Genomic DNA, 20331 nt, shown 5'->3' with positions numbered 1-20331 from the left:
CTATTCAGGGAACACTTCTTTTAGAAGTCAGATGGTTTATTGATAAAAACCAAAATCAAAGAATTGAAAAGAGGCATTCAAAACATTATTTTGAACAAGGCAGGATATGTAAGCAACCTGTTTCGAATATAGAAAATGAATTCAATAAATCTAGCATCTTCAATTCACTAGTTGGTTACAGACATTTGAAATTGGAAGGAATCAATTCTCACGGATCTTCTGCAATGCAACAACTGGTTAGCAAAGATCTGAACTCAAGGAAACTCACTTGACAATATTAATTCATGTGGAATCCAGAGGCTACTTGCTGCACCCCCTGTACACACACTATACCCCTTATGCACACACACTCTCTGCAGCCCCTAGACACACATATTACACCAGAAACACAACACAACTGAAACTGACCTAGTTGCACAAAACACTACACCACAATTACATGCAAAGTACTCTTTCCTGGCCCTTTTCCCCTCACTTTCCTTCTGTAATTCCCTGGTGGTCCAGTGTGGGCTCCCTGGTAATCCAGGGGGCTACCTAGTGGTCCGGTCTGCACACTGGGGAGCTGCAGACCGGATATCACAACCAGACCACCAGGTAGCCCCATGGATTACCAGGGAGCCCACACTGGACCACCATGGAATGACAGAAGGTATGTAGTCCCCCCTCACTTACACCATCACCCCCTCCCTCTCACCATCACCCCTCCTTCACACCATCACCCCCTCACTCACACCAACACCCCCTGCTTCTCACCATCAGCCCCCCTCCTTCACACCATGAATAAGGGGTTAAAACGAATCCTGAAAAGTGACACTGTATCTCACACAAAATTTTACAAGACTAATTCAATAACGCTATATACTTTTATATCCAGGCAGGTGTATGAATAAAACTTTTATTATTCTCATATCCCCTTTGTGAGTCATACATGTTACATTTTGTGATAATTATTGCTTTGATTTTTTTGTTTTCGAAGAGGTTTCTGTCTAATCCAAACTATTTCTTGTACAGCTATATAACAAACTTCCAGTATTCACTAAACATAAAAGGGATTGTGCTTAACCCTTTAGAACCACTGGCTAATGTCGCTAAGCATCATGGGAAACATAGTTCAGAAATATCTGGAGTACCAAGGTCATTCAATTTCGGTTTCGTGGATTTCCTTTCAGATCACTTCAGCAATGAAGGGGTTAGCAGTTTCACGAAATGCCAGTCAGGTCTGAACATGCAGGTATCAATTGGATCCTCTCGCCCTATTGCCTTGGTCTCACCCCACCCTGGTCCTCCTGTTTAAGAGGTGGATAGACCTGTTTATATGCTGCATCTCACAGCAGCAGGGAAGACTATAAGGACAGACAACTGCATCCAACGCTCCTGAAGAAAATGACTCTACCTTTGAAGTGTGTTTTATATGCTTTTATGCTGGGCCTAGGTAAGTACACACAGAGATACTTTGTAGAATTTGGAAACTTAATTTAACTTGATATAATTTAAAGTTATATTTAGGAAATGCTATTTAATGAGGGTTAGATTCCAGTGGATATGGCTCAAATTGCACTGGTCTTGGTAGAGGTTAAATGGAAGTCTACCTATATCTGGCTTTTGAAGGTCAATGTAGAGATGAGAGAGCCCACTGTATGGCCCTGAAGCCACTGGCAGATGTAAGGGGAGCTACATCAGGTGCATTTATGTCTGGCTAGCAAGAGGGGCTGAATGAATGACCACCCCATCAAATGCTTGTAGCCATGTTGTTTATGAATCTGTGTATCTCTGTGTGGTTATTTATCTGTGTGGTTGTCTGTATCTGGGTGTAGACATTTGTTTTTGGTCATATATATGAATCTGTGTCTGTGGGAGTAGATGTAGGTATTTAGAAAGAAAAAAGAGTAAGGGTGGAGCAATATGTCACCAGATAACTGTTTAGGTGATATCCCTTAAAATTAAATGAAGTAAAAACAATACTTAAAAATCCAGAAGGTCCTTTCCATACATGGATCTGTCAAGACATGTGAAAGAATAATACATAAAACAGATAATAGTGCATGTAACGGAGTGCAATATTAAAATCCACGATCTCCGCTGGTATTAAGGGTAAATCCACAGTCAGCGCTGAAAAGTAAGGCAATATCCCAAATCCCCCAGTAACCGGACGAAACACAGTTCTGGGAGTCAACTGAGGTCTTTATTCACGGCTTCCAGTATTTATGCAAGTCCCCATGTAAGGGGTTCCTTACTGACATAGCAGGGGTAATACAGTAGGGGACTACATGGGGGACTTAACATTTGGAGCATTTTTCCCATCAGGCACTGCTGCACGAGAGGGACACTCCCACTGAAATACACCATTAAGTGGATTATCCCTCTGTGCAGCAGAACCGGCAATTCACATGAAAATCCATAACTTCAATAATATGCACTCTATTTGCACAAATGGACGTCCGGTAGGTAGCTGGGGTCTGAGTACACATTTCGTTAGAGTATCGGTCAGATCCCAGCTAAAACAACCGAACGCCGCACGAAATACACTTTATTACTAAAATCGTCTGAAAGTACTGAACACCGATGGGGAACCACAATAGGGAAAGACCGGAGCTCCCGAACGGCCTGGAAGTACAGCGGTGTTCGTGCCGTCGAGTAGCCGTTTTCAGTTCCAGGCACTCGACGACAAAACACCGCTGGGAAAACAAAGGATGCAAGATGGCCGACCGCCGCGTGGTCGGTAGTCGAACGATGGCCACCTAGGAAAGCACTTAACTACCGATTGCAACAATGTTGCAATCTGTTAATTGGCGCCACACGACAGTCGATGTGTGGGCTTGGGTTCGGTACTTATTTCGTTACACGAACAGCCGGGAAAGTTGCTGTTCGTGAAACCACCATGTAAATGCTAGCGGCTTTCGGCTGCTAGCATACTAATACTATAGGATACAGGCAATCATACAGTTCAATACAGAAAGCAATTTACATTAAAACACGATATGGCAGCAGTGCTTAGGACAACCTTTAAAGACACAGTTTTATAGTCTGAAGAGGCTAGGTTTGCCACAGTGCAGATTGTACTGACTTTGTTATGATATATGTATTCCCAACAGGTATACCCAAAATATAGGGTTAAGGAAATACACTTGAATAGTAAATTGGCTCTGATCAGAGATCAGGAAAGGATTTATTACAACAATTAAAAAACATTAAAAAATACAAAACACTGTAAGAAATGTAGGTATTTGTCATTGTATCTATGTTTGTAAGTTTGTGTATCTGTGTTTGTCACAATGTATGTGACAATTTGCTAAAGATAAATCTGAGATCGGACACAAAATTCAGCCCTGAATTTGGGCTCTGATACCCCCTGCTTGGTTCTAATAATGTCTTTATGTTGCCGCGGACCGGGTGTAAGTACAATGGGTGCCAGCTCATGACCTTATTAAGAAGTGAGTCTCTTTCTGTACTGAGAACAGAATGGTAGGTGACAGGACATAGCCGAGTTCACAGAGGGACAATCAGGTCCAGTAACAAACTCTGAGGGGCTCAGATTAAGTTTAAGAAATTTAACCTGTGTTATTATACAAATATTTATTTTAATGGACTTCTCATGGTCTATCTGGATCCTCCAAAACTTGATCTGATTTGTTCATTCCTCTTATCTTTCTTTCCATATTTTTTTTCCTGTGCTTTGTTCCACTTCATACTATTTAGAGCCATTTATCTCTTTTTCTTGTTTTTGCTCGTATTTGTTCTTTTTGCATGCCTTTACAACCATTGTGTGTTTCTTACTTGTTCCCTGTTAGCGTCCTAATGAATTTTTCTTTTTATTATTATTATTATTATGTTACTAAAATTCAGCAGCAGGAAATGCATTGAAGAACATCAAACTTGCTAATACCAGATGCTTTTTTTGTTCATTTTTTTTTTGCTGATGTCATTGTGTCTGTTCTGGGCTTTACTCTACATGGCCATATTGCAATTCTTGACCTTGACGATGGACTTCAGTGATTGTATGTTTAAAGGGACACTCCAGGCACCCAGGCCACTTCTGCCCATTGGAGTGCTCTGGGTGCCAACTCCCATCACCCTTAACCCTGCAAGTGTAATTATTGCAGTTTTTATAAACTGCAATAATTACCTTGCAGGGTTAAGTCCTCCTCTAGTGGCTGTCTATCAGACAGCCACTAGAGAGACTTACGGGTTCTTAAATTACTTTTTGCTCGCTTAAACTACGTTGGACGTCCTCACGCTATGCATGAAGACCTCCAGCATCGCCGGAATCCCCATAGGAAAGCATCAAATAATGCTTTCCTATGGGGAGGACTAATGCGCGTGTACGGCCATTGCCGCACATGCGCATTAGGTCTCCCTCGCTGGTAAACGCCAGCGGGGGAGGAACATGGGCAGAGCCTGACCCAGCGCCAAGGGACATTGGCGCTGGTTTCAGGTAAGAGTCTGAAGGGGTTTTAACCCCTTCAGCAACATGGGATGGGGGGCAGGAGGGAGGTGAGCACTGTAAGATTCTCTAGTGCCAGGAAAACTGGAGAGTCCCTTTAAGCTGAGGGTGGTCAATTGAGAAGTTGACAAATAACTTTGTTTAGGTCAAATCCATGTCTTATTTATGTCACATTGAGATATATATAGTTTCAAAATAACTGAAAATCACCGAATGAGACCCGAATGTCTATTCTTGTCTGTCTAGCTGTTCTTGAACTACATTTCCCATAATTTCATCAGCTGAAGGATCAGTCCTGATCATCCCTAATCTAGAGGTCAGGGAGATGGGTAAATAGAGGTTATCATTTATTATAATATTGATAGAGTTCAGAGCTGATAAATCAACTGTGACCATATCTTGGGGTTCCTGAAATACAGCTGATGTAGAAGAGGATCTGTATAGGCATATTGGGGAGCAGTTGAAAGAGGAATGAGATGACAGTTGTGCAGTTGTGTGGTTTAGAGTAAGGCATTCGGGATAATCTCTTCCACAATCTCAAATATCAAGTAGTCAACAGATAGGAGAGGCAGAGAGAGCCCAGTAATTAATGTAGATATAATCTATACCTGCCGGAAGAGCTCAGTAATGAAGGTATAGTTTGCATACCTGGGAGCAGTTCCTTCTATTCCTCTTAATTATGTGCTTTCACTCCTCGAGTGTGCCTTGTGTACATTCAACATAGACTTCATGTTGTCCTCTTAGATAATCTACAAAGACCATACAATTACTTTCATGATTGTGATCCAGTTACAGCCTGGAATTTCCACGTAAAACCTACATCTGAATTTCGGCACCACGTCATGTCGCCATCTTCGAATTGCTGGTGATATATCTCGGTGGATGTTCAGCCACCTGAAGTTAATGTTTAAAATGTTTAGCTCAAGTCTTTAATCCTTCCGAGGTTTATAAAATAAATGTCATGATTACTTACCGTGTGTGGAGCTGACAGACGATTGCTCCTCCCTCAATGCGTTCTGATGCTTTGATTCCAACCTTTTCATATGACACAGCACATGCGCGTCATTTGCGTGATTTCACATGAATTCGCGTCATTTCCATTACCCTCTTATGTTTTAGGCGTGTGGTTTTAAAGCAAAAGCGCTCCCAAAATAAATAGAGCGTTTTGTGCATTAGTCAGTGCCCCGTTGTGGTTATTTTATTGGTCCTTATAGTGCGTTGTGAATTATAGTGTTATGGTCGGTTATTGACTCGGCTTGTATTCTGATTATTCTGACCTCTGCAATCCTTGTCTCTTATCCTCCTGTCTTCTGGTTTCCTTGACATTTGTCTTTTCCCTGACCGTTCTATCTCTGCCAACGTTAAGCCCATTCTGAGGTCCGGTAATATGTCCTCTTTTAGTCAGATAGGGATACACTCTGCAAGTTGGAGTTTGTATTGGGACAATCAGTTTCATTAAGTTGGGTAACAATGACATCTAGACCTCAGGATGTAGTGAAAATCTGTCGGCATCTTTCCTGAAGCTGATGTTGCTCGGTTTTAATCTATGTCAGTATGTTTATTTTTTGACATTGCTTCTTTTTTAATGGGAAATCATCAGGCATAAATCTATATAAACCTATATGACGCATACATGTTTCTCTTTGTTGTGTTTCTTATTCCAGTACATTTTAGTATTATGCATTTGGCCAACCCTGCTAGTAAAGTTGCAGTGCTAGAGGGCAGACAACTCACTTGGTGTACGATTAGCACTTAATTGTTTAAATTGGAAAATATACACACCCTAATCTAATAATGGATACATCTGATAGTGGATTTGCTTGTTTACCAATAAGGAGGCTGGTGGATTGTCACAGGAACAATGGTTCACATAGATCTGTACTGCCAATGTGCCAAGGCTGACCTCGTTTTTATTCTGTTCATTTGCAGCCAGCAGCCTGGAGTGTTACCACTTTAAGGGGCCAGTGGACCAGGCTCTAGAAAAACAGGAGGCCAAAAAGTGTGAAATCAACCATCACCACTGCAAGTCTTCACTTCTCACAATCACTGGTAAGCACACTGACCTTCACTCAAACATCTACCTATGGAGCCTATCGACCAGCAGAAAACAAACCCCTACAAAAACAAACATGAACTGGTGTGGTATGGGGTAGTTTAGTGTAGTTTTTATATAAAATGGGATTATTATTTTTTAAATACTTCATTAGAATTTTTGTACAAACAAGTACAATTAAAAGAGCACAAGTGGATATTTTTACATATAGATACAACTTATAACTACACTGTCGGTAAAGTTTAGGTTACACCATAGAATAGAAGCTCACAATGGATTTTAACTCTTGCTTTATTATCTTCTTCCCGAGAATGCCCCATTGTGCCCGATCATGGGGCAAGTTAGTGTCTCGTCATGGGGCAACTTAATGTTCCATGACCGGGTACTCATGTAGTCTTCCTCAGGAGCCTTGGTTAGGCACCTCGTCCTAGTATTCACAATACAGTGGAGGATATTCTTGTTAGTTGTGTCCAGAAAATGTGCTGAAGATGCTAAGCTTATGTGAAAATATTGCAATTGTACAAGAATTTACTTTCTCTCCACCTTCTGGAATTGTGGTATTCTGGAGATACCAATGTAGCACCATGGTTTCTGCTTGGAGCAACAGACAGAATGACACGTGGTGAGGAGCAGTGGCAACGTATAAATCACATGAATTAAATATATAATTAGAGTTAATGATAAAGGGTAAAGCTTTGGATTGTGGTTACAGGCTATTGATTCGAGTTAAAGGTAGGTTTTTGAATTAAGGATTGGAGTTTATAGATAGAGATTAGTGCTAGGGTTGAGGGTTTAGCTTAAATTAAGCAAAGAACATTTGTTCTTCTTTGCAAATTAAAAAAGTTACCTTTTCTATTAACGAAACTTCTCTGCACTATCATGAGTCAATGCTGCTCCGCGACCACATGGTAAAGTCAATTTGTCCAAGGACTCTCCATTTTCCGAAGAAGCAATAATGTCACCTTAAACTGGAAAAAGACCAGCTCACAGTGTGTGGGCTTTACTATTTAGAAGGTTTAACTCAGAGATTTTCTTGCTTTTAGGTATGCTGAAGGGGAAGGTTCTGGTGAAGGGATGCGCCAAAAAATCGGATGAATATTGCGACAAGAACCATACCTTATCCGAGAAAGATATTCAGACCACAGAGACTATTATGTGCTGTGAAGGAGATCTGTGCAACAAGGACCTAGTACCAGGTATGCCATGCGGTCCTGATTTTAATGCCAGCATAAGGAAGGGGCAGATGGCCCCATGTATGAATCTATCGAAGGTCCCTTGACATTCCTCGTAATCACAACAATCCATTACATTCGCTCTGGAGAAGGAGTGCCCACAAGTTTGCTGCTGAGAAATCTCAGTAGAACTACAACTCCCATGCATGCATTTAGAATGCCGTTAGAATGACAAAGAAGCATGGAAGCTGTAGTTTAAAAAACATCTGGGGATCTACCGATTATTTAGAAAATTGGGCAGACTAGATGGGCCGACTGGTTCTTATCTGCCGTCACATTCTATGTTTCTATGTTTAATTAAAAAAACAAAAAAGCCCAATCTCTTTGAGAAGCTTTTGATTGGACCTTGTGATGACTGCCGTGCCATCAGATGGTGAGTGGAGGGCAGTGCCGCTTCATTTTTGTTTTTAACTTTATTTAAAGTTTGAGGGGGCGTAGCCACCTAAAGAAAAAGGCCCAATAGGGCTTCATGACATAATAAAAGGCAAAAAAGGGTTGGAGTTACCCTTTAAATGTGAACCCCTATGTTTTATTTATCTGCGTTACTGCTAATAAGCCACCTGTCATCTTCGATGCTGGTTCAGATATTTAAGTTTGCTATTTTGTTTTATTTGTTGTTGTTTTCTTTCCAATTTCTATACAAGACAGGCGTTTTAAGTTACTTTAGCTAGATTCTCCCGGGAAAGTATCAATTATTTCTTATCACCGATACACTAATTTACGGTATGAGAAAGACTCCAGATGGTGGCCAAATCAGTCAAATCACTTTTTTAATTGGCTGTTTCACCAGGAATGAGAAGATGCCCAAATAGTGTTTGTGTTTATAACCATGAGACATGTAACAAAAATCAAGGTCAATTATCAAGATGTGGGTGAGGGATTGTATAAAGATGTCTTGTACGAAGATATCTGATTTTAGATGATTTTTTCATCTTCTGAACAGGTTTCAATAAGGAGCCTGACTTGAGAACCTGCTCACACATGAGTTCACAGAACCCAAAATTGTGTATTGCTTGTCCATCAACAAACAAACATTCTTTATAAATTTAAAGTGAAATTATGTTATAGCTGAATTGGTATTGTTCCGTTACTCAAATAAATTTTGAATTTTAAACCAAAATAGTCAAACTGAGAATGTATCTGACTGTATTTAAATAATTATTCTATTTTTGGCCCAAGATGTAAAAATCAAGACAGTATCTTGCTTCAGTGATTAAGGCTTTAGGTCAGGTTATAGGGAAAGGAATAGAGGAGAGGCATTAGCTAATGCGGTCCTTCAAGATGCTTAGTTTCAACTGAAAAGCAAACGTTTCTCAAATGGTAGTAACAGAATGCAAGCAACAGGATATATATAACATAAACACAGACAAGCCATTGTCAGGGAAACACAAATTAGAATAAGGGTTTAGACTAACCAAATAGTTGGTGCAGGTTGCAGACAGGATAATCAGAGCACGCCAGGATCAGAAGCACTGACAACAGAATAATTGGTAAAGGACGTTGAATCAATAGTTGTGTACAAACAATAGTAACCCATTCTTAACAGTATGAAAAAAAGAAAGGGTGCTAGATTTGTTGAGCATCTAAAGACCTCTCCCATGTTATCCAATGATTGGTTGGAGAAAATGCTAAAAACTTCTCACAAGCACTTGGAAGGCTGTGTGAGACATGGGTATGTCCAGAAAAGGGTCCATATTGAGCACCTCGCGCAGTACTAGTAGACCACCATCAGATCCACAAACAATGTGGATAGATAACTTAGTAACACGGGCTTCAGTAACAAAGTCCACCAGATTCAGATTTTCTCGCATTCATGTTGATCCAAAGGAAGACAGACACTTTTTTCCACATTCATACTAATTATTGGACCCTCGTTTTCGATGCTTGGATGAGATCCAGTAGTGGCCCCTTTGCCCTCTTCTCTTTTTATCTAGCCCTCAAACATATTCTCTTTCTTGTGTCCATTTAATACTGGTATAATCATGGAGGCAGTTAATTTATCATTTAATTTTAAAGGGAGATGTGTACATTTTTACATGAGATAGTTTTCTGTGAAATTAATAACATTATATAAACATTTTATATTATCACGTAACAATATCCCAAATGGATGCTTATATCATCTTGAGTTTTCCTGTTGCAGTTTCAGATGCGGAATCTCAGAAATGGGGTGTAGACTGCCTGGCGTGTAATGGAGCCCCTCCGGCTTGTGGTGGTGACGATTTGCCATCTGTGCAATGTGACTCTGCTGAGAATCAATGTATCCAAGTCTCCATCACAACAGCCCTCAGCCAAGGTTGGTACGCATGGAAATCGTGTGGGTGTTCAATTAAAAAAAGACAGGATCTCTCTCTAAATTCACAAAACAACAAATGCTTAACAAAAAAAAAATTCACAAAACATCCTGTTTTCTTCAATTTTAGAAAAGAGTAACATTAAGTAACCATATTATGTGCAATCTGTAACGGATCGACGGGCACCCCGACTGGGTACCTCCGTTAAAGGATGCTCCTAGTGTTTCCTGAGGACTCCAAGCACTCTGGCAGACACCACAACCACCGAATCGGAGAAGCATATGAATGCTTTAGGCGTATGAATGCTGTATACAGCCGAATAGGAAAAACCATGCGAATAGGTTTACACTCCTAGCAGTCAAACTGGAACAGCATACAATAAATCCTCCCCCAATAATGAGACGACACTTCACTTTGAGGGTTAAGCAGGAACTGACTGTACTAGCACATACAGTCTCTTTTATTCCCAATCAAACATAGTACAGCCCACAGGGTTTTACAGAACAACCAATCAATCCGTACAATACACACAGACACTCCCACACAAAATCTTCCCCTCTGCCTGTGATATGATTACTGAACACAATGGGTAATATCGTTATCACAGGTAGAGGAATACCGTTTTATAAAACATATCATAGGAACCCCAAAACATGCAATAACCCCATATAAAGTATATCCTCAGAACCGGGGGATCTGAGTGAACCACATATCCAAAATTCACCCAGATCCGTTCAGTAGTTTGGAAGATACAGTTTAATGCCGATTCCGCAGAACATATACAGATTATATAAAAAATAATTACTGTATAATGTGTCCCCTGTTGTATAGTTTCAAACTACTGCACAATGTCTTTGTGCACCAAATACCGTCGAGATGGCACGGTGTAGAAAAGTCACAACAGTGTCTGTGAGTTAAAATGGCCGCCATCCATTGTTCTCACCATGTGCTTCATCCATTGTTCTCACCATGTGCCTCTGATACATGAAATGGTGGCCACCCAGTAACTCAACAGTATGTCCCCAGATGGTTCTTAAAGGGCCAGTAGCAGCATAATACAATACAACATGCCCAAATCAGTTCCTTGAAGGCAATACATCCCAGGGCCATAGTCGCAGGGCAGGAGGCTGGCAAACATGCTTCTCCAATGCCCAGTGGCGAGGTTGGTTTCGCCACACAATCAAAGTAAAATTCTAATTTCTAAAGATTTCTTTATGAATAAAATATTATTTTTATATTAGTAAGGGCAGTTAAGTTGATTCACAGGTGATTCACTGCCTTATCAGGTTATCTAATTATATATATATATATTTTATATGATCAGCAGAATTTCATAATGACAGGTTTTTGTCCCTATATCCAGTAAACATACAGTGTGTATAAAATGCATGAAGGGATTGTTTGTAATGTGTATCTGTATCTATATGTAAGATCTGGATAATAGTATACACTGGGTATTTGTGGGAGCTGAGAGCCTGGTATCAGTCTTTTATTCCATTATTTGCAGACAGTCATCAGACCCTGATAAAAGGTTGCACTAACAGCTCTGTCTGCCCCAAACTCAGCGCATTCAGCAATGGCCAAAAACCTGTGTCCTACTCGTCCTTCCCGCAGTGCTGCCAGGGCACCCAATGTAACTCCGGATACTTCACAGGTAAAAAAAAACCACTGTATAATTCTAAGCACTTCACAGGTAACTTGTCAAAGTATAATTCTGGATATTCACAGTTAACAGGACAAGGTGTAACTCTGTATTCACAGGTAACAGGACACAGAATAACTCTAGGTATATATAGGTAACAGGAAAGACACAGTGTACCTCAGTTATTCACAGGTAACAGGACACAGTGTAACTCTGCATATTTATAGGTAACGGTACACAGTGTAACTCTGTATATTTATAGGTAATGGTACACAGTGTAACTCTGTATATTTATAGGTAATGGTACACAGTGTAACTCTGTATATTTATAGGTAGTGGTGCACAGTGTAACTCTGTATATTTATAGGTAATGGTACACAGTGTAACTCTGTATATTTATAGGTAATGGTGCACAGTGTAACTCTGTATATTTATAGGTAATGGTGCACAGTGTAACTCTGTATATTTATAGGTAATGGTACACAGTGTAACTCTGTATATTTATAGGTAATGGTGCACAGTGTAACTCTGTATATTTATAGGTAACGGTACACAGTGTAACTCTGTACATTTATAGGTAACGGTACACAGTGTAACTCTGTATATTTATAGGTAATGGTACACAGTGTAACTCTGTATATTTATAGGTAACGTAACACAGTGTAACTCTGTATATTTATAGGTAACGGTACACAGTGTAACTCTGTATATTTATAGGTAACGGTACACAGTGTAACTCTGTATATTTATAGGTAACGGTACACAGTGTAACTCTGTATATTTATAGGTAATGGTACACAGTGTAACTCTGTATATTTATAGGTAATGGTACACAGTGTAACTCTATATATTTATAGGTAATGGTACACAGTGTAACTCTGTATATTTATAGGTAATGGTACACAGTGTAACTCTGTATATTTATAGGTAATGGTACACAGTGTAACTCTGTATATTTATAGGTAACGTAACACAGTGTAACTCTGTATATTTATAGGTAACGGTACACAGTGTAACTCTGTATATTTATAGGTAACGGTACACAGTGTAACTCTGTATATTTATAGGTAACGGTACACAGTGTAACTCTGTATATTTATAGGTAATGGTACACAGTGTAACTCTGTATATTTATAGGTAATGGTACACAGTGTAACTCTGTACATTTATAGGTAATGGTACACAGTGTAACTCTGTATATTTATAGGTAATGGTACACAGTGTAACTCTGTATATTTATAGGTAATGGTACACAGTGTAACTCTATATATTTATAGGTAACGGTACACAGTGTAACTCTGTATATTTATAGGTAATGGTACACAATGTAACTCTGTATATTTATAGGTAACGGTACACAGTGTAACTCTGTATATTTATAGGTAACGGTACACAGTGTAATTCTGTATATTTATAGGTAATGGTGCACAGTGTAACTCTGTATATTTATAGGTAATGGTACACAGTGTAACTCTGTATATTTATAGGTAATGGTGCACAGTGTAACTCTGTATATTTATAGGTAATGGTACACAGTGTAACTCTGTATATTTATAGGTAACAGTACACAGTGTAACTCTGTATATTTATAGGTAATGGTACACAGTGTAACTCTATATATTTATAGGTAATGGTACACAGTGTAACTCTGTATATTTATAGGTAATGGTACACAGTGTAACTCTGTATATTTATAGGTAATGGTACACAGTGTAACTCTGTATATTTATAGGTAATGGTACACAGTGTAACTCTGTATATTTATAGGTAACGGTACACAGTGTAACTCTGTATATTTATAGGTAATGGTACACAATGTAACTCTGTATATTTATAGGTAACGGTACACAGTGTAACTCTGTATATTTATAGGTAACGGTACACAGTGTAACTCTGTATATTTATAGGTAATGGTACACAGTGTAACTCTGTATATTTATAGGTAACGGTACACAGTGTAACTCTGTATATTTATAGGTAACGGTACACAGTGTAACTCTGTATATTTATAGGTAACGGTACACAGTGTAACTCTGTATATTTATAGGTAACGGTACACAGTGTAACTCTGTATATTTATAGGTAACGGTACACAGTGTAACTCTGTATATTTATAGGTAATGGTACACAGTGTAACTCTGTATATTTATAGGTAATGGTACACAGTGTAACTCTGGATATTTATAGGTAATGGTACACAGTGTAACTCTGTATATTTATAGGTAACGGTACACAGTGTAACTCTGTATATTTATAGGTAACGGTACACATTGTAACTCTGGTGGTTACAGTGTGGTGTTACGTTGGTGTTACATTGGATGTTATAGTGTGGTGTAATGTTTTTGTAACGTTGGTGTTACATTGTGGTGTTACATTGTGGTGTTACATTGTTGTTACATTGTGGTGTTACATTGTGCTGTTACATTGTTGTTACGTTGGTGTTACATTTTGGTGTTACATTGTTGTTACATTGTGGTGTTACATTGTTGTTACATTGTTGTTACGTTGGTGTTACATTTTGGTGTTACATTGTGGTGTTACATTGTTGTTATGTTGTTGTTACATTGTGGTGTTACATTGTTGTTACATTGTGGTGTTACATTGTTGTTACATTGTTGTTACATTGTGGTGTTACATTGGTGTTACATTGGTGTTACATTGTTGTTACATTGGTGTTACATTGTTGTTACATTGGTGTTACATTGTTGTTACATTGTTGTTACGTTCGTGTTACAGTGTGGTATTACGTTGGATGTTACACATTGTTGTTACATTGGTGTTACATTGTTGTTACGTTCATGTTACATTGTTGTTACGTTCGTGTTACAGTGTGGTATTACGTTGGTGTCACAGTGTGGTGTACATTACTGAGTGCTCACCACTGAACTCTCTGCTGTAGTGATACAAGCTTTTGTGAATACAGCACCACTGTAATGTCTGCAATATCACTATTATGGTGCTCAAGCGAATCAGAGCAAACACAGAAATAAAATGTCGCTCCTTAATAAATGTCTTCCTCTCAGTAACAGACCCCGGAGCGGAGAATGGGTTGGAGTGTTACAGCCGCTCCTCTCCAGACAGTGCGAGCAGCATGAAGTGCAGAGGAGAGATGACCCAGTGCGTGGATCTGATCGGTATGTGAAGAGTTAATAAAAACACCCCTTACTGCCCTGCTGAGTCTAGTCACTGACTGCCAGGTCTTGAGGTATTAACAGATACAATAAAGCATGCTGAGCACACCCAGACAGTAAGGTGGACATTTATAAAAGTGTCACTAACAGGAAATTGGGGCAGAGTTCTAGCACTTGAGCAATCACCATGGAAACGAATGGTATGTTTCTGCTGACGTCATTAGTTTCCATGGTGATTGATCCACATTAATAAAAGGCACCCAAATGCATATCAGAGTAATAACATAGAGAAGGTGGATAACCCATATCATGCAATGTGACATAATGACACATGTATGTCCAAACTCTACGCAGTAACTACAAGTCATATAACTCCACACCTCCCAGGTGTCCCTATTTAGGAGAGACAGTCCCTATTTTGGACCCAAATCCCTCTCTCACTCCTTTCTATCCCTCTTTTCTAGGACCTCCACATCGTTGCTATGTCTAAGTGTATAACAGAGCTCCACAGCAATAATACTCCCAGTAACATGTCTGAGTGTATAACAGAGCTCCACAGCAATAATACTCCCAGTAATGTGTCTGAGTGTATAACAGAGCTCCACAGCAATAATACTCCCAGTAATGTGTCTGAGTGTATAACAGAGCTCCACAGCAATAATACTCCCAGTAACGTGTCTGAGTGTATCACAGAGCTCCACAACAATAATACTCCCAGTAATGTGTCTGAGTGTATAACAGAGCTCCACAGCAATAATACTCCCAGTAACATGTCTGAGTGTATAACAGAGCTTCACAGCAATAATACTCCCAGTAATGTGTCTGAGAGTATAACAGAGCTCCACAGTAATAATACTCCCAGTAATGTGTCTCAGTGTATAACAGAGCTCCACAGCAATAATACTCCCAGTAATGTGTCTGAGTGTATAACAGAGCTCCACAGCAATAATACTCCCAGTAATGTGTCTAAGTGTATAACAGAGCTCCACAGCAATAATACTCCCAGTAACATGTCTGAGTGTATAACAGAGCTCCACAGCAATAATACTCCCAGTAATGTGTCTGAGTGTATAACAGAGCTCCACAGCAATAATACTCCCAGTAACATGTCTGAGTGTATAACAGAGCTTCACAGCAATAATACTCCCAGTAATGTGTCTGAGAGTATAACAGAGCTCCACAGTAATAATACTCCCAGTAATGTGTCTCAGTGTATAACAGAGCTCCACAGCAATAATACTCCCAGTAATGTGTCTGAGTGTATAACAGAGCTCCACAGCAATAATACTCCCAGTAATGTGTCTGAGTGTATAACAGAGCTCCACAGCAATAATACTCCCAGTAACATGTCTGAGTGTATAACAGAGCTCCACAGCAATAATACTCCCAGTAATGTGTCTGAGAGTATAACAGAGCTCTGCAGCAATATACTCCCAGTAATGTGTCTGAGTGTATAACAGAGCTCCACAGTAATAATACTCCCAGTAATGTGTCTGAGTGTATAACAGAGCTCCACAGCAATAATACTCCCAGTAATGTGCTATAACAGAGCTCCACAGCAATAATACTCCCAGTAATGTGCTATAACAGAGCTCCACAGCAATAATACTCCCAGTAATGTGTCTGAGTGTATAACAGAGCTCCACAGCAATAATACTCCCAGTAATGTGTCTGAGTGTATAACAGAGCTCCACAGCAATAATACTTCCAGTAATGTGTCTGAGTGTATAACAGAGCTCCACAGCAATAATACTCCCAGTAATGTGTCTGAGTGTATAACAGAGCTCCACAGCAATAATACCCCCAGTAATGTGTCTGAGTGTATAACAGAGCTCCACAGCAAAAATACTCCCAGTAATGTGTCTGAATGTATAACAGAGCTCCACAGTAATAACACTCCCAGTAATGTGTCTGAGTAATAACAGAGCTCCACAGCAATAATACTCCCAGTAATGTGTCTGAGTGTATAACAGAGCTCCACAGCAATAATACTCCCAGTAATGTGTCTGAGTGTATAACAGAGCCCACAGCAATAATACTCCCAGTAATGTGTCTGAGTGTATAACAGAGCCCACAGCAATAATACTCCCAGTAATGTGTCTGAGTGTATAACAGAGCCCCACAGCAATAATACTCCCAGTAATGTGTCTGAGTGTATAACAGAGCTCCACAGTAATAATACTCCCAGTAATGTGTCTGAGTGTATAACAGAGCTCCACAGCAATAATACTCCCAGTAATGTGTCTGGGTGTATAACAGAGCTCCACAGCAATAATGCTCCCAGTAATGTGCCTGAGTGTATAACAGAGCTCCACAGCAATAATGCTCCCAGTAATGTGCCTGAGTGTATAACAGAGCTCCACAGCAATAATACTCCCAGTAATGTGTCTGAGTGTATAACAGAGCTCCACAGTAATAATACTCCCAGTAATGTGTCTGAGTGTATAACAGAGCTCCACAGCAATAATACTCCCAGTAATGTGTCTGGGTGTATAACAGAGCTCCACAGCAATAATACCCCCAGTAATGTGTCTGAGTGTATAACAGAGCTCCACAGCAAAAATACTCCCAGTAATGTGTCTGAATGTATAACAGAGCTCCACAGTAATAACACTCCCAGTAATGTGTCTGAGTAATAACAGAGCTCCACAGCAATAATACTCCCAGTAATGTGTCTGAGTGTATAACAGAGCCCACAGCAATAATACTCCCAGTAATGTGTCTGAGTGTATAACAGAGCCCACAGCAATAATACTCCCAGTAATGTGTCTGAGTGTATAACAGAGCTCCACAGCAATAATACTCCCAGTAATGTGTCTGGGTGTATAACAGAGCTCCACAGCAATAATGCTCCCAGTAATGTGCCTGAGTGTATAACAGAACTCCGCAGTAATAATACTCCCAGTAATGTGTCTGAGTGTATAACAGAGCTCCACAGTAATAATACTCCCAGTAATGTGTCTGAGTGTATAACAGAGCTCCGCAGCAATAATGCTCCCAGTAATGTGCCTGAGTGTATAACAGAACTCCACAGCAATAATGCTCCCAGTAATGTGCCTGAGTGTATAACAGAGCTCCACAGTAATAATACTCCCAGTAATGTGTCTGAGTGTATAACAGAGCTCCACAGCAATAATACTCCCAGTAATGTGTCTGAGTGTATAACTGAGCTCCACAGCAATAATACTCCCAGTAATGTGTCTGAGTGTATAACAGAGCTCCACAGCAATAATACTCCCAGTAATGTGCCTGAGTGTATAACAGAACTCCACAGCAATAATGCTCCCAGTAATGTGTCTGAGTGTATAACAGAGCTCCACAGCAATAATACTCCCAGTAATGTGTCTGAGTGTATAACAGAGCTCCACAGTAATAATACTCCCAGTAATGTGTCTGAGTGTATAACAGAGCTCCACAGCAATAATACTCCCAGTAATGTGTCTGGGTGTATAACAGAGCTCCACAGCAATAATGCTCCCAGTAATGTGCCTGAGTGTATAACAGAGCTCCACAGCAATAATGCTCCCAGTAATGTGCCTGAGTGTATAACAGAGCTCCACAGCAATAATACTCCCAGTAATGTGTCTGAGTGTATAACAGAGCTCCACAGTAATAATACTCCCAGTAATGTGTCTGAGTGTATAACAGAGCTCCACAGCAATAATACTCCCAGTAATGTGTCTGGGTGTATAACAGAGCTCCACAGCAATAATACCCCCAGTAATGTGTCTGAGTGTATAACAGAACTCCACAGCAATAATGCTCCCAGTAATGTGCCTGAGTGTATAACAGAGCTCCACAGTAATAATACTCCCAGTAATGTGTCTGAGTGTATAACAGAGCTCCACAGCAATAATACTCCCAGTAATGTGTCTGAGTGTATAACTGAGCTCCACAGCAATAATACTCCCAGTAATGTGTCTGAGTGTATAACAGAGCTCCACAGCAATAATACTCCCAGTAATGTGCCTGAGTGTATAACAGAACTCCACAGCAATAATGCTCCCAGTAATGTGTCTGAGTGTATAACAGAGCTCCACAGCAATAATACTCCCAGTAATGTGTCTGAGTGTATAACAGAGCTCCACATAAATAATACTCCCGGTAACGTGTCTTTAAACTACAATAAATGTGTTTAGAAACCAGTCTGTGTAAATACGATACACTGTTCTTGTTCTAAACTACATTTTAATTGCATAAATTGTTATTAGTAAGTCATCAAAAACTTCTCAGAACAGCCCCACCCTGATCACACCCCCAGTCACAACCCTAAAATTAAATGTTTCCACTCTGTTTGAAATGTTTGTAGGTGGGCAGCCCAGACCAACTGATGTGGGAGAGCCCCTGGAAGCCTCTTCATCATTCACCCTTTATGTATGATCAAGCTAAACCATAGAGGAGGCAGCCATGCACAGCAGTGCAGTGTATATTGCAGATAGACGTGTGTGATTATAATGGGTTCTATGAGGAATGCTATACTATAATAGACTGTAAGTTCGTTAGACTAACCATTGACATCTAGAAAGAGATTCAAATTATGATCACTTTTCAGCTCCTCATTTCTGCTCTAAAGTGCTGGTAGTTCATCTAGGTCAGGGATAGGCAACCTTCGGCTCTCCAGATGTTGTGGACTACATCCCCCATAATGCTCTTACACACATAATGCTGGCAAAGCATCATGGGAGGTGTAGTCCAAAACATCTGCAGAGCCGAAGGTTGCCTATCCCTGATCTAGGTTAACAGATTCATCATTACTTGTTTGTTTCTCCCACTTCTCCCTATTTATTAATGTTAGTGGAGAAAATAGGCATTGTTGTAACATAGATCTCTTGGAGAAGTGCTCCACTTTCCACTTGGAACTATTGGATCTCAAGGTGTTGCCGAACTGTCTGATTTACCTTTCTTGCTCTCCAGGTGACTCGAACGACAATGTTGTGATGAGTGGATGTGCGACGGAGACATTCTGCCAAGACTTGTACCCAAAATTCAAGATTCCGGGATGGTCACGTACAGTGTGTTGTGCCACATCACTGTGTAACCATGGTAATAACACAGCTCACCACAAGTAATTGACACAGAAATTGATCAGGTAGTTGCACAACTGTGTTGCGGTTGGACCTGACATTCTCAGACAAATGTTCCTGAGATGTGGAAGGCTGGAAGCACTTAAAAGAAAATACTTATTTTTTTTCTTGCATTTTTATTTTATCTTTCTATATGTTTTTTTCTCAAAAATTTCCATAAAAACGTGCAATTCATATTCAAAGATTCTGGGGAAAATGTAAATAAAAATACAATTTCTAACACCAAACTCGAGTCGCTTAGTTTAATTTCTGCTTATGTACTAATGAGATGTAATGTAAAGTTAGGACTGTTAAATCCAGTGCCAGGAACAAATCTCAAATATTGCAATGTGGTGACTTTTCTTTCTTTCAGTTTTTTCCCCCTTGAAATTGAATGCAGTAGAAATCTCCATTACCCAGTACCTAATTGTAGTTCATGTTTCAAATTTTTGAAGTAGTTGTCTCATTGGAAGTA

General features: G+C 39.8%; 1 protein-coding gene across 1 annotated transcript; it reads left to right on the top strand.

The window, feature by feature from the left end:
* Window positions 1-1336: 1336 nt before the first annotated feature.
* LOC134577175 (urokinase plasminogen activator surface receptor-like) lies at window positions 1337-20064 on the top strand. Its single transcript, XM_063435844.1, has 7 exons — window positions 1337-1432; window positions 6371-6490; window positions 7538-7690; window positions 9870-10022; window positions 11528-11674; window positions 14686-14796; window positions 19708-20064. Exons 1-7 carry the CDS (start codon window positions 1384-1386, stop codon window positions 19860-19862), a joined length of 888 nt encoding a protein of 295 aa, XP_063291914.1. The 5' UTR covers window positions 1337-1383; the 3' UTR covers window positions 19863-20064.
* Window positions 20065-20331: the final 267 nt, after the last annotated feature.

This window comes from Pelobates fuscus, chromosome 11, assembly GCF_036172605.1.
Source record: "Pelobates fuscus isolate aPelFus1 chromosome 11, aPelFus1.pri, whole genome shotgun sequence".
NCBI lineage: Eukaryota > Metazoa > Chordata > Amphibia > Anura > Pelobatidae > Pelobates > Pelobates fuscus.
The sequence above is the reverse complement of the archived record's forward strand: the minus strand, read 5'-3'. Positions and strand labels throughout refer to the sequence as shown.

Bases quoted from the DNA above. Each gene is read 5' to 3' on its own strand.
- LOC134577175 (XM_063435844.1), top strand. From the start codon at position 1,384: ATGACTCTACCTTTGAAGTGTGTTTTATATGCTTTTATGCTGGGCCTA. The intron at 1,433-6,370 runs GTAAGTACACAC...GTTCATTTGCAG, and splicing joins TGCTTTTATGCTGGGCCTAG to CCAGCAGCCTGGAGTGTTAC. The intron at 7,691-9,869 runs GTATGCCATGCG...TTCCTGTTGCAG, and splicing joins CAACAAGGACCTAGTACCAG to TTTCAGATGCGGAATCTCAG.